Raw genomic sequence first — 15,420 nt, forward strand, 5'->3', positions numbered from 1 at the left:
CTTTCTGCACCAGCCTAAAGAAGCGTTAATTAATGGCACCCTGGAGGTGTCGTTAGTTATGAAAAGAGGCGGCATTCCTTACAAAGTGTTATCTTTTCCGTAACAAAATTCTAGGACTGTCTGAAATAAGTTTTCTTTTCAAGCTGCCAGCGCCACATTTTCTGTGTTACAGAAAGTGCTGCCGAGACTCTTCAAGCTCACCGACACTTTCTGTAGTGTAGAAATGTGTCTTTGCTTTTTGTATTTTGACCAGAGGTGCTCTGCGCACCGTAACCCTGCAGCGCTCCACCTGCACATATTTTACATGTTTTTTCTTGCCTGCTGCACGACATCTCTACTCCACTCTTACCATCACCCTCAGAATGCAGGTGGGAGGGTTTGGAGGAGGGAATGTTACTATGTGGCATTTAGCACAGGCTCAGAATCAGACCAGAGTGTTGCTGCAGGGGACTCATGCCACCTCACCTACTGGTGACGCTCTGTGACTCATGTTCTTTTCAGAGTGTCACTGCAGGGGACTCATGCCGCCTCACCTACTGGTGACTCTCTGTGACTCATGTTCCTTTCCTGTGACCGAGTGTTGCTGCAGGGGACTCATGCCGCCTCACCTACTGGTGACTCTGTGACTCATGTTCCTTTCCTATGGCAGTTTTGCTGCAGGGGACTCGTGCCACCTCACCTACTGGTGACTCTCTGTGACTCATGTTCTTTTCAGTGTCACAGCAGGGGACTCATGCCGCCTCACCTACTGATGACTCTCTGCGACTCATGTTCCTTTCCTATGACCGAGTGTCACTGCAGGGGACTCAAGCTGCCTCACCTAACAGTGACTCCTGAGATCCAGGAGGCCCCATGGAGGGTTAGAGTTTGGGATTTGTAAATCACAAGTACTCACGTTCAAAGGATTTCACGTATCTCCATTCTGAAAGCAAGAAGAAAATTAAGGGTTTGTGAAATCAGACAAACCAGCAAGACATTGGAGTATGTTAAATATAATATATTTATTACCATTAATGAAACATACCCATTTCTGCAGGAAATGTTTCTGTAGTAAAAGAAAAACAAGTGATGTATTAGATCCCAAACTTTTTTTACTGTAAAACATAACCCAGCACTCCCTGCCCTTCCCCCAACGTCTCCCCTCCATCTCCCACCACTGCACCCCCACTCCCTGCCCTTCCCCTAATGGCTCCCCTCCAGCTCCCACCACTGCACCCCCACTCCCTGCTCTTCCCCCAATGCCTCCCCTCTAGCTCTAACCACTGCACCCCCATTCCCTGCCCTTCCTCTAATGCCTCCCCTCCAGCTCCAACCACTGCACCCCACTCCCTGCCTCTAATGCCTCCCCTCCAGCTCTAACCACTGCACCCCCACACCCTGCCCTTCCTCTAATGCCTCCCCTCCAGCTCCAACCACTGCACCCCACTCCCTGCCTCTAATGCCTCCCCTCCAGCTCTAACCACTGTACCCCCACTCCCTGCCCTTGCCCTAATGTCTCCCCTCCAGCTCCCACCACTGCACCCCCACATGTCTCCCCTCCAGCTCCCACCACTGCAAGCCCGCCACCTTGGGTGTCCATTGTCATGTTTTGGCTTTTCCTCCCCGGCACCCCATAAGGGAGGTTACACACCCACAGATCTCACTTTCTCGGAGCTTAACATTCTCAGCACACAGTAAAGGACCACGGAAAAGGGCATTAAGATCAGGGCTAATGGACCCTCTTTATTGGATCAGGCAGATCATGCCACTATATCTGATAAAAGGACCTCCTATTTTTAACCCAATACTGGCTCAGTGTCCTTGCAAGCAATACTTCAGGAGGGATTTAAAAGGGACCTCTGAGGTATTGCATTACCCCTACCTGTGCATCTCTCAAATCCGAACGATTGCAATTGACTGCATTGGGAGAGTAACTTCATGCATTGGAACAAACATACCCTATGACCCCAACACCACAAGACCTAAAGGCGTCAATGCCAAGTTTCAGGCTCTAGCCGACTGTGAGGCTAAATTATTAACTGAGCCGGTCCAGGTCGAGAAGTCTGGGGAAGCCGATGTGCCTGAGACATTGCTGGCCAGACTGTTGTGTCACAACAAGTACATGTCTTTATTGGCCTTTTGGGGTTCTTTCTACTCTACTATAATCAGTAAACATGGTCTACTGAGGTGGTAAAGATAAGATATTCAGAATCAGCCCTATGGATAGATTCTCAGAGGCCACCCTATTCTGGTGAACAGGACGACACTAATGTCTAGCCAAACTCTATCAAGGTAGTGCGACTGGGCAGTAAGGCTTAGACTTGGGAGAGTGTTGGTGGTGATGGGTTCAATTAAGCACAGAATGTATACAAATGCACTACTATTTATTAGGCCTTGAACCATCTCTTATCAATGAAAATCACAGGGAAGCAAAACTACTAACCGTACACTATCAACATATGTACATCTGTCATTACAACCTCTAACACATGGTATAGGATGACAACAGCCCTTCCAGCCGCGACTGCAGAACCGTTCAGTTCCACTGCAGGAAGGGGAGGGTCCAAGCCACACATATTCTACTGTATCGGTCTTTTCACCACAATACTTCTGACCGAAATAAAATCTCTTTCTTTTTACAACACATTTTTCTTAATGAAAAAGGGCTTTTGGCACGTTTACTTTAATATCAACAACCTTTTGGTTTATTTTTTCTGCATTATAATTTATTTTAAAGTTGTATTCCTCCCTTCTCTAAAGTAAAATGGTAAAAGACTGGTTAGCCTTTTATTGACCCTTCCAACTTCTCCCCCTCCCCTTCTTTAATGATTTGTGTCAGTCCTTTCATTTATCCTTTTTTAGGAGTTATTTTGACTAACTAAATTCAATATTTATGATTTAATTTTCCAATTCATCTTTTTTCACACCACTATACATTTTGCTAGATTTGGTGAGTTTTATGTACACAAGTGCATTATAATAATAATAATAATTTGCCATTTATATAGCGCTACGAACCCTCAGGTATCTGAGCGCTGCTTATTATTACCCACTCGGAAGGATGAAAGGCTGAGTTTGGCCCCGCCGGGATTCGAACCTGCGTTAGCAGGCTCTGCACAGATGTCAAAGCGAGTGCTCTACTCGCTGTGCCACTTGACCGGCTTAATATACATAATATACATATACATTATCAGTGAAATGTATATGCATTTAGTTTTTCATCCAGTCATGGATGACCGGTTCATTTCTTATAATCGACCCCACAAAAAACATGGTTTTTGCTTCTTGGGAACCCCACCAATCAAATACTCATCCAATCAAACACTCATCCAATCATGGTTCATCCAATCAAACACTCATTCAATCATGGCTAGCTAACGTGGAACTCGAAGAGTTAATGCCAAAGCTATCCCCAAGTGACAAAAATGCCCAGACGGCTTGGTAGCCACTAGCAGGACTGCACACAATCAAATCTTTCTAGCCAGCCTCGGGATTCAGGGTTGCAGTAGTCCTGAGTTCTAGCCTACCTGGAAGTGGAAACCTACTCCTCTCTGACCTCCCCCCTCAACCCTCGCGCCACACGAATCATCGGCATCAAACAGTTTGACCGCATTTCCCCCAACCTTTCTAACTGCCCAAATAATCTTTAAAATAGCCTTTATTACATACAAGGCTGTGGTAACCCAGCCACACATGTGCCTAGCAAATGAACTGGTCAAATTAGGAAGCCAGAGCAATGTGACCCTCTTCATTGGTTGCTATCTACCTGTGCGCTATACAAGTACAAGAATGGCAACATATTTGTTTTTCACTGAGCTGTGCATATTTACATGTATTTCAATAAAATAAGTGCATTGAGATGGTTGGAAAAGTCTTCCTGATCAATATCACCTCTTGGGTGGGCCTGGACTCGTATCTACCTTTTAATTCTGCGAGCAGCTGGGCATGGCGTCTAATTCTCAGCACCATTGTCTTCATTCCAGAGGCTTCTTCCTGGGGGTTCAGAGCCTTCACTTCACTGCACCTGAGAATTATAGAAAGATGCTGCATATAACCCTCAGCCTCCAGAGACAAGTAGGAGTAAGGGGGTCTAAACAGTGAGATAAGGGAGGGGGGAAAAAAAGAGACCCCATTCCTAAAGATGGGGAAAGGAAGGCTCTGAATCAACATGCACGAAAGGGAGCGGAGGCACAACATCCCCCGTAAAACAGAGGGGTAGACAGCACCACACATGTGATAAATGACAAACAAGAGACCACAGGGGTGTGAGGAAGGGCAAAGGAGCCACGACTGGGAGGCACATTCTGAATGAGAGACCCCCGGGGAGGAGAGGGTGGGCTGGGGAATCTCTACATTCTGAATGAGAGACCCCCAGAGAGGAGAAGGTGGGCTTGGGGACCTCTACATTCTGATACCATTTGAATGAGAGTCCCCCAGGAAGGAAAGGGTGGGCTTGGGAATCTCTACTTTCTGATACATTCTGGATGAGAGCCTCCAGGAGAGGAGAGGGTGGGCTCAGGAATCTCTACATTTTGAATGAGAGACCCCCGGGGAGGAGAGAGTGGGTCGGGAATATATACATTTGGATACATTTTGAATGAGAGACCCATGGTGAGGAGTGGGGGGCTCAGGAATCTCTACATTCTGATACATTGTGAATGAGCGACCCCCTGGGAGGAAAGGGTGGGCTCGGGAATCTGTACATTTAGATGATAGATTCTGTATGAGAGACCCCCGGGGAGGAGTGGGTGAGCTCAGGGATATCTACTTTCTGATACACTTTGAATGAGAGACCCCCAGGGAGGACTGGCTGGGCTTGGGAATCTCTATATTCTGATACATTTTGAATGAGAGACCCCCAAAGAGGAGAGGGTGGGCAGAGGAACTGCTACATTCTGAATTGGAGACCCCCCCGGGGAGGAGGGGGTGGGCTTGGGAATCTCTACCCTCTGAATGAGAGACCCCTTGTTAGGAGCGGGTGGGCTCAGGAATCTATACATTCTGATACATTCTGAATGAGAGATGCCCAGGAGGAGAGGGAGGTCTTGGGGATATCCACATTCTGATAGAATTGGGGGGTAAAGGGAGGATTGCCCCCGTTTGTATTGCTTCACTTTCATATCTTTATGTTTAAATACTAATGGTGAGATTTGGGGGGGGGTCGACTTTTTAGTGTACGTTTATGAGGTCAAGATTTAGGTAGGTGATCATTTCAAGACGATTTTTAGGACAGGTGAGATTTTAGTAGGTGATTAAAAGATAGATCACTTTTTGACATATTTTTCATTGTATTTGTTTACTCGCCATTTTTCACTGAGGTGGGGGTTGGTGGGGGGGTGGCAGGCTGAGGGAACAGGGATATTAATGGGCCTCCACCCATCTTTTACAGAAATAAACAGTGAAAATCAAATCAGTGATGAAACATGCCCATAAAAACCCATAGAACCCACAGGGGTGGAATTTAACTTTACAATTCCTGGAATGAGAGCGGTGCCTTTAAAGATACCCGTCTATACCAAATCATTCCCAGGAAAAAAACTGCCAGGGACATTTTCATGGACACTAACAGGGAGAGCTAACTTCCAATTAACTATTTGAAGGGAAATGTTAGCGACAGGGAACGTCTTAAGGGGGCCCAAGATAACTTAGAATGTGGACTGCTATCACCAGCTACAGCCTGTGTTCCAAGCATTCCCATTGGCTGAGGTGGCCACTGACGGGGCTAACAAAAGGTACATGAGAAGAATGAAAGATTTTCCAGGGTATGCATGGGCCTGAGAGCATCTAAGAGAGAGGTAAGAGGAAGGACAGCACTTATCATGCGGTTAGGATGCGAGAAAGGACCTCTATGCTGAGCTCAGAGATGGAGTGCGAGACATCCTAGGGGTAAGAGTAAAAGTCTGACAACTGATGCGGTAAGTGGTTAACGGCGTCGGTAAAGGTGCCGACGCCGTCAAGCCTGTACCGCCTCATTACGAGGTCCCCTCGCGGGACCCGCTCTGCACGTCTGGTTTTACCAGACGTGCAGAGCGGGTCCCGCGAGGGGACCAGGGAGCTAACAACGGACTTGCAAGTCGCGAGGCCGTTGTCAGCTCCCTCCCCATTCCCATTGAGCCCTATGGGGGCTCAAATGGGAATGGGGAAGGACAGGGCCCGGGTTCCCTGAATGGGGAAATACCGGGCCCGTCATACTCGGAATGGCCTGGTATTTCCCCATTCAGGGAACCCGGACCTGGACACGATATTGGAGGCAGCCATGCTGCCTCCAATGTCGTAATGAGGCCCTAAGTCTACAAAGGGTTAGACTGAAGGAAGAGCCCTGCACTGTGAGCTTAGAGAGAGTAGTGAGAGGCTTGCAAGGGTTAATAGTACTGAGTCTTTATGGGGTATATAGGGTTAGACTGAAGGAGGGGGCCTGCACTGTGAGCTTAGAGAGAGTAGTGAGAGGCTTGCAAGGGTTAATAGTACTGAGTCTTTATGGGGTATATAGGGTTAGACTGAAGGAGGGGGCCTGCACTGTGAGCTTAGAGAGAGGAGTGAGGTTTGCTGGGGTATATAGTGTTAGACTGAAGGAGGGGCCCTGTACTGTGAGCTTTTAGAGAGGAGTGAGAGGCTTGCAAGGGGTAATAGTAGAGAGTCTATATGGGGTACATAGGGTTAGACTGAAGAAAGGGCCCTGCACTGTGAGCTTGGAGAGAAGAGTGAGAGGCCTGCAAGGGGTAATAGTACAGAGTCTATATGGTATATATGGGATTAGACTGAAGGTGGAGCCCTGCAACTCGTTTCGGGAGGATAGCTTAGGGACAACGTGCTCGCCTTGGAAGCAAGAGGACACGGAGCACCACAGGTTCGTTCCCCGGGTCCACGCTTTATTAAGCGCGTTATAAATAACCTATCATATCACTGTGAGCTTAGAGAGAGAGAGTGAGAGGCCTGCAAGGGGTGATGTAAAACCCAGAGTCTCTATTTTTAAATCACACATAGAAATGCTAAATCTCCCAGAAGTTAAGATGGAGCTGGGGTCTGTAGTGTGTAATATATGTGAGGAACAGAGGACATCCACCGGGATAAAAGTGAGTCCACATTGAGGGCACATCAAGGCAAGAGGAGACGTACCTGCTCAAGACACTCTTCACATCCTAGAGAGAAAGAGAAAAAGAGGACAAGGTAAATAGTCATCCGACATTGTTCTAAACGTTGATTTCCATTTTACAGAGACCCTGAGCTGTTATTGAAGGAAAGAGTTAGGTTGCTGCATTATCTAGTCTAGCAATGAGTTGAGCCTTCTGGGAAGTTTCTGGTCAGACAATGCCAAGCCGCGTGTCACAAAATCAGACACTGCCCACCCCCTATCAGATGTTTCTGAGTAATGGAAGTAAAACGTCACCCAACACCTTGAAGGTGACCTACAGTCCTCTCGCTTTAAAGCCATATCCTGGGGTTTCTAATCAGTTTCTTATGAGCTCCTGGTTTTGTTGACACTCTGCCAGCTTGGACATGATTGTCTGTACTCAGTGCAGTGTGCATTGCAGGTTCGCAAGTGTGCATGAGTAGGAAGGTAGATGCTCAATGCGTGCGTGCGTGCGTGCGTGCGTCATAGAGATGCACAAGGAGTCATGCTGTTTGTCCCTGTTTCTAATGGTTGCTGAAGTTGTAGAGAAGGCTCCATCTTGCCACATATCACCTTGATGTCGCAGACACGGCGTCCGGGAAGCAGAGAAGTAGCCTGCAGTGAAAGCGAGGGTCCTCCATAACTGGCGATCACATGGTTGGTACCAGAGGCATAGCTGCATTGTTTGTGCTGGGAACTAGAGCCACTGTGAACTAAAAGTGGGGGAGGGGGCGGGTAACATTTGACAAGCGGTCCAGAGCCTGACATTACTGGGCTATTTGAGGTTGCACTTATATGTAGTGACGTTGCCATAGATACAAGGCATTAACTGTGATTAGATGGCATTCCTGAGAGGTGCTGAGGTGGCACTTTGCATCTGCAGCACCTACACAAATGGGAATGAACATGACATACAGTGACTTTACAGGCATGCCAGGCACTAACTGGCATTAGAGGAGTTTGAAGCTGCACTTTGCATATGATGGCAACAACTGCACAAATGGGAGACTGCACATACTGCACTCAGCATTAGAGGGCATTACGAGTAGACTAGCTGTCACAGTGCAGCATTCAGTGACCCAGCGCTCTCTCTCTGACAATTTCTCACTAGATCTATGGTATGGTACAGGATTTCTCACTCTGGTTCTCTCCGTCAGTGTGGTTTATCCCTCGGTTAGAGAACAGAACCTGCAAGATCGCACTAGTGTAGTCTGGAGTGCACTTTCTCTCTGTGTCAGTGTGGTCTAGTTCTCTCTCTCTCCTTCTGTCTGTGTCCCTCCATCCCTCTGCTTCCCTGTCCCTTCCACCCCATGCATCCTTCCCCTACCAGTCCATTTCTGTCCCTCCCTAACACTCCCTCCGCCCCCCTTCACCTCCATCTTTCCCTTCCCTCCTTCCCCATCTGTCCACATCTCCCTCTGTCCCTTTCCCTCTATTCCCCCTTTCGCTCTGCCCCCTCTCTCTTTCCCTTGTCCCTCTTTCTCTCTCGCCCCCTCTCTCTTTCTTGATAGATTATGTTATGTGTGTGATTTGCACAGGGCTAACAGCCACACTCAGGCTCAAAGTACTTGCTAACCTGAACCCCGGTTTGTGGAGTAGAGAATATTTTCAGTTTATCATGCAAGGACAAAAATAAGCTTGATTTCACAGCCTGGCCACTTGTACTTGGTAAGAGCTGCCCATGGCATTTTGTTCATATTTTTAAAAACATTTTTTATTAAACATGTTATGGTTTATACAAACCTTTCATGAAACATTTCCTCCCTCCATCCCCGGAGCAAGATCTAACACATTATTACACAAAATTCCTCCATCATCCCACTTTCCTTCCAAATTCCCCCCCTCTTGATTCCTGATTAATAACAACAGAAGAAAGTAGCCAGGACCTGCTATCTCATTTGATGTCTAAAACCTCCATAACATTTTTTGCAATTGCCAGTACCACTTTGACTTTTTCTCCCAATATAGAGCCCTCCCACCATTCCTCTTTCGTTAGGGTCCTGCACTCTAGGACAACCTCATTTAGAAACATCGTTCTTATTACCTCCAAAGCATTGCACTCCCAGAGAAGATGTTTAGTTGTTTCCAACTGGGCCTTACAGTCCTGCACATAGAAGAATCCACCGTCTTATCCCTCCTGTACCATAAGAGTTCTCTGGTCGGAAGAATGTTCAGCCTTAATCTCAAACAAATTCCTAAGTCTATTTGAAGGGAATTTTACCAAATACTTTTGGACTTGATTGATAGCTCTTTGCTCCCTCTTGAGGGTGATGGAGACTTTATACACTGATCTCACCTCTATGGTCTCAATCCAGTCAAGTCTTCTCAACTTAATTTTTATCTTCTGCGGGATGTTTATCAGCGTTTCCTCATCTGAACCCAGGTCCTCCAATACCGTTCTACATTTGAATTTCCAGGTATCTACAGTTCGATCCCTTACTGCTCCTGCCCCGTTCTGATCACTTTTCAATATATCTAGGACCGGGGCATTATTTTCCTGCATCGTTTTTCTATACAAGGATAACGCCCTCCATCTGACCAAAGAGCTAAGTCACTGCAGCCCCAGTTCAAATCTAATTGGCGACACTGGTAGACTGCTTGGCAGGTCCAACACTCTCCTCCAAAATCTCCCTTCTAAGAGATTCCAGAAGGACGTGGGGATGTTCAACGCTGTTTCAGCTCTGTATAATAAGATATGGACACCTTTTGCTTATAAAAGGTTAAAATAGGCACCAGTGTGTTCCTGCCAAATTTCCTTAGTATTTGTTTTGTCTGCGTTGCTAATCTGGTGCACTTACCCCTTAGCTCTTCCATCCAGATGTTTTCCTTTATGTTGTTGTTTATCCTGATACCCAGATAGGTTATGGATTCTACACGCTCGATCTTTTGCGTGCCTGTAAACCAGGCCAGCTTGCGGTTAGCCTTCCTTCTGGTTGTAGTGAACACCATAATTTTCGTTTTGTCAGTGTTTATTGTCAGCTCATTGCTCTTGAAGTACGCGTTTAGGTGGGTGAGTCTTCTTTGCAGGCCTAATGGGGTATGATCTATTACCACCAAATCATCCATATACATTACCCAGGGGATGTTTTGCCTGTATAGTTGCGGTGGAAATGCTCTGACCCCCTCTTGGCCTAAGACCATATCCAAAATAAATAAATTGAAGATTGTAGGAGCCAGAAGGCACCCCTCTTTCAATCCCCTCCCAGTTGTAATCGAGGCGGAAAGCATTCCCCTGGCTGTCAATCTCACCTGAATTGATGTTCGCAAGTACAAACTCTTAATGGCATCCAAAAGATCAGGCGGACAATCCCAACCGACATCTTTCCCCATAGTATCTCTCTATTGATACTGTTGAAGGCTTGTGCCAGATCGATGAACGCTATATAAGTGTTTTGTTGAGATTCCATAGCTCTCGTCTTCAGGCGCTCCTCCATCCCCCTATGGCCACTGGCGTTCCTCACTTCTGAAGAGCGCCACCGACTCGCTGCAGGCCAGAACCTCACTGACCCGGACCAAAATCTTCCCTGGTCACTATCCATCTCTGACTGAATTGGATTACCAATTACCAGGACTTGGCTAACCATCGGAGGGTCAGACTGCAACCGTCTCTCTTGAGCTTCCTTCATTCTGATGCTTCCTTCAAATGTCTCTGACATTTCATTAGCTCCATTACAGCCATCATTGTTGTTTTCTCGTTGTTTTCACCTCTTGCTAGGTCAAATAGCCTTGCATGCCATTGGGCAGTCAGTTAGGCTTCTTTGTCGAGCCTTAGTTGATCAGTGCTTACAAATGACTCTAGAAAATCAACTTTGTGTGAGACAGCGGCAACAAGGTGGCTTGGTTTTTGATGGTCTCTTGCAGATTTTCATACAATTTCATGAATCGGTTCATAGATACTGCCAGGGATGCCATAATCAAGTTTTGCATCTAGGCCGTATCCAGGCTTCCCCGCGTCGGTCCAGAATCATGTCCGTCTTGATTGCGGAGTGGTAGTGACAGGTTAAATTGCGAATTGGTAGATGCTGAGGATTCTGATATTGTTTTCCGAGGTGAACATGATGGTGACATCTCCTGATCTAATATGGCATCCTCTATGGGGTTAGCAGATGTGGGATCCAATTTAGGGGATTCTATTACTTCCTCCCCTTTTTCCTCCTCAAATGTAAACCGCATACTGTCCTCAATAAAAGGGGTCGTATCCGTAGTGACCAAAGGTTCAGATAAATTGCCGGTCCTTCTAAATCTTCCCGGCCCTCCCGGTGCAGGGGTTGCTCAGTCTTTTTTGCAGAGAGCATGTTGTGTTAAGCTGCTCTGCGTCCTTAGCCAGTCTGTTAGCCAGGGCCAAGTGTTGTTGTTCCAAGTTTGTAAGCACCAGCAAGGAGGATTGCAGGGTCACAGAGGTTGCTGTGCCAAATCCTCTCCATACTTCATAGTCTGGAGAGTCAGGTCTAATAAACACCTCTTCAAGGTATGAGCAAACCTCCATGCATACGGATTCCATCATGGAGAAAGGAACCTCTTTCACCATCTCCTTATGCAGTCCAGGCGCGCTCCTAGTTTGAGGGAGCGCCTTTGGTGTAGAGGCTAACATTGAATTCTTCTTAAAGAATTCTTCCTTGAGATCCTCCCCATTTAGAGGTCTTCCACCTGATACTGTCATAGATTCAGCCTCAGCCTCAGTTGTTGGAGAGGAAAGTTTATCTATCCCTGACTTGAGTGGGGATCTCCTCCAGCCCATATCCTGAGAGTTTGCCAGCTCCTTACCCTCACCTCTAGCTGCCACCCCTTCCTTTTCGGTTACCCTCGTGATAGCCAAGGGTGTTGTTAAATTTGATTTGCACCTAATGCAGGTGCCATCTCCGTCCCGCGACTCCCGCAGACCACAAAGACACCTTTCGCCCCCACTTTCCGCTCTGCTTCCCAAGGTGGGAAAGGGCTTTTGAGTCTCCTCGCCAGTAGTTAGGACACGCCTCTCGCCGTAGACACAGTAGGCAGACTCCCTCCAGGCAGCCAAATGGAAAAGCAGTAATTTAAAAGACAGAGTTGCAGCCAGATATTTGTCAATTGAGCCAAGGTGCATTGGTATTTCACCCCATTCTCCCTTCTGGGTAGGAACAACAGATGAGACACCCTCTCATTTCAGACTATCCCTTCATAATAGTAGAACAAGCATTAGCTTTCAACGTGCAAGTAAAATACATATGGCATACATTACTTACCATAAAAATATTTCTGATGCTTATATCTGCTTAGATTATAGACATCTAGTGGTAGTCGCTGAGTATTGCATGATTGTTTATGAAATTGAAATTCAAAAAGGGAGGTCGACTGGGCATGTTTGTAATACACACGTTGAGGTCCCTCGGATTGTTTTTTTCTAAAATTATGGAGCATAAAGTGTTTGCGCGAGTACAAGAAAGTAAAAGTAGAAAAGATAAAAGTAGAAAAGATAAAGGTGAAAGACATCTATGCACCTTCAATTCCATAAGGGGAGGAAGAGTGGACGCATGTAAATCTAAGCAGATACAAGTATCAGAATATATGATCTCTGAAAGTAATGTATGCCTTCTGGGGCTTGTGGCCCTGCCTGGAATCACGTGCTATGCATAGATTGGCGATCAGTACCTGGAGAAGGAGGTGGGTTGTGTGAAGATACAGCAGCAACTAAATGCCTTAATACTGCTTGACCCACCAGTAAATCTGCTTTAGAGTGTGTGTTTCTAAGCAGTAGTGTTTTGTGAATCTGTGAATGGAACTCCAAGTAGCAGCTTTGCAAATTGCATCTAATGGAACATTTGCAATGAAAGCTAGAGTAGCCCCTGTGCCTCGAGTAGAGTGGGCTCTCAGTGTGAAAGGTAAGGATTTTTTAGATAGTGAGTAGCAAACTTCGGATGCATTTGACTATCCATTTTGAGATAGCGGACTTAGAGACATGATCTGGCAGCTGCTATGGAAACAATGAGCTGATATGATTTTTGTAGAGGTTTCGTTTTGTTTAGGTAGTACATGACTGCTCTCCCTACATCTAGGGTATGGAGACTTATTTCCACTGAATTAGTAGGGTTTTGAAAAAAATCTGGAAGTTCAATGGATTGGTTAACGTGGAACCTAGAGATACATTCTGGTGAAAAACGAGGATGGGTCCTGAGAACCACCTTGTCCATTTGAATAGTAATGAAGGGATCTTGAACTGAGAGGGCTTGTAGCTCAATGACCCTTCTTATTGACGTGATTGCCACAAGAAAAGAAGTTTTATAAGTAAGATGTTTAAGACTAGCTTTGTGCATTGGTTGAAAAGGTGGACCCGTGAGTTTTGTAAGTACAACATTAAGGTCCAACCCAGGAGTTGGATTTGAAGGAGGTTACATTCTTTTAACTCCTTCCATGAAATCTTTGATTAATGGAACTTTCCACCATGACACTTTGTTTTGTGATGTGTAAGCAGAGATTGCTGCTAGATGCACTTTGAGGGAATTGAAGACTGGACCAGAGTCTAGAAGGTAAAGCATATAGTGTACTATATGCGAATGGGATTGATGTCGCGTGATCTGGACCAAATGACAACCCTCTTTCATTTGTTAAAATAGCAGTGACTACCTACCCTTCCTGCTAAAATACAAGGTGGAGCCGAAAGGAGGGAAAACAAACGCCATTAAGACCAACCATGAGTACGACAAAACTCTAGTCGAAAAAAGAAGACGTGTGAGACAATTGAAAAGATCAGCCATTACTCACAATACAAAATTGGCGTGGCTAAAACTGCAAACAGAAGTTAAGAGCTACAAATCATGGCTAAAAAGCGCAGATACACCATGTATCAAAATGACGCAGAGGTCATGCTCAGGACTCTGAGCACAAAAAAAATCTAGTGACTTCTGGTCCCTCATCAAAAAATCAGACAGGTCACTAGACAATTAACTTACCAACTCAGTTTCAGAAGACAAGTGGGTCAAATTTTTTGAAAATCTGTTCGTAGCCCCGTCTACCCAAAATCCAACTTTTTTGCCCTCGATAGATGGCCCATGGATCAACCTATCGTCCCAAGATGACATAAGAGGTGCGATCAGAAAACTGAAAACTTCAAGAGCACCGGGCCCTGACGGCCTAACTAACATTGACCTCAAACAAAACCTGGAGGAATGGACAACCTTCATCAGTATTCTATTTTCCCACTGCAGATTAACAAGATCAATCCCGACTTCGTGGACTCGTTCAGTGGTGGTGCCTTTATTCAAGCAAGGCAACAGAGAAGAGCCAGCCAACTATCGCCCGATCGCGTTATTAGAGATCATCGGAAAAATGTTCACCACCCTGCTACTCAAACATTTGCAGTGATGGGCCAGTACATCACCGGCCAACGACCTTTTTCAAATGGGTTTTCTAAAAAAAGGAGGAACAGCAGTAAACATCTTACTACTGAACTTAATAAAAGCAAAAGTTAAGCAAGGTGAACCAACAGTTTTTCTGGCCTTTGTAGACCTTTTACATGCTTTTGACAAGGTGGACAGAAGTATTCTCTGGACCAAACTCAAAAGATGGAAGTACCCAAGTAAAATATTACATCCTGTGTTGGCCTTACACACACACACCAAACTGCAAGTTCGACTAAACCGCCAAGGGCTACTTTCAAAGGAAATGTTATGTGAACGTGGGGTAAAAAAGGGCTGCCCCCTTGCACCAGCACTTTGTCACTTTCTTGGGAGACTAGATGGACACAGAATCGGCCGCCAGGTCCTTTCCGCCTAAACTAGGCAATGTCAGTGTGTCACGCATCTTATATGCAGACGACCTGATCCTGGTAGATCAGATCCAAATCGGACTTCAGCGGCAACTCATCAACCTTGCACACTATATGAAAAAAACAACTTGGAAATCAATAAATCAAAGACGAAGGTGATGATTCTCGAAAAACACCACTCGAAAAACAAATGCAATCGAAAGTGGACAAAGTCAATATTGAAGTGGTGTCTTACTTCAAATACCTGGGAGTGATAATTGATGGCTCGGCGACAGAGCAAAAAATGCAACAGACCCCATGGGAAAAAACAAGGAACCTCGCAGCGCAAATGAGGGCAATTGACAAGAAATATGGTAACTTCTCACTAATACCAGTCATCCAATTCTACAAGGGTAAAGTGGTGCTGACCCTAACTTATGGAATGGGAGCAACACCCAACATGCCTGCAAAAATCTGGTCCAAGCTTGAAGGGCATCTATGGAAATCGGTGCTTGGCCTGCCCAACTCGGCTTCAATAGCGACGATCAGGCGTGACCTGGGTTTGTTGTTGTTGGAATCAACAGTAGAGCAAAATTCTATGCAACTATTCAGG

At 46.0% G+C, this 15,420-nt stretch overlaps 1 protein-coding gene across 1 annotated transcript in view; it reads right to left on the reverse strand.

Annotated features, from left to right (window-relative positions):
* LOC138521883 (E3 ubiquitin-protein ligase TRIM39-like) overlaps positions 1-15,420 on the reverse strand; it is a 134,899-nt gene that overhangs the window by 61,377 nt on the left and 58,102 nt on the right. The window contains exons 4-7 of the mRNA XM_069635045.1: positions 7,096-7,118; positions 3,900-4,003; positions 1,025-1,045; positions 896-922 (exon numbers count right to left, since the gene is read on the reverse strand). Of these exons, the coding sequence (XP_069491146.1) occupies positions 896-922; positions 1,025-1,045; positions 3,900-4,003; positions 7,096-7,118 (175 nt within the window). The remainder of the gene's footprint in view (positions 1-895; positions 923-1,024; positions 1,046-3,899; positions 4,004-7,095; positions 7,119-15,420) is intronic.

Source organism: Ambystoma mexicanum, chromosome 13, assembly GCF_040938575.1.
Source record: "Ambystoma mexicanum isolate Mex_15411 chromosome 13, UKY_AmexF1_1, whole genome shotgun sequence".
Taxonomy (NCBI): domain Eukaryota; kingdom Metazoa; phylum Chordata; class Amphibia; order Caudata; family Ambystomatidae; genus Ambystoma; species Ambystoma mexicanum.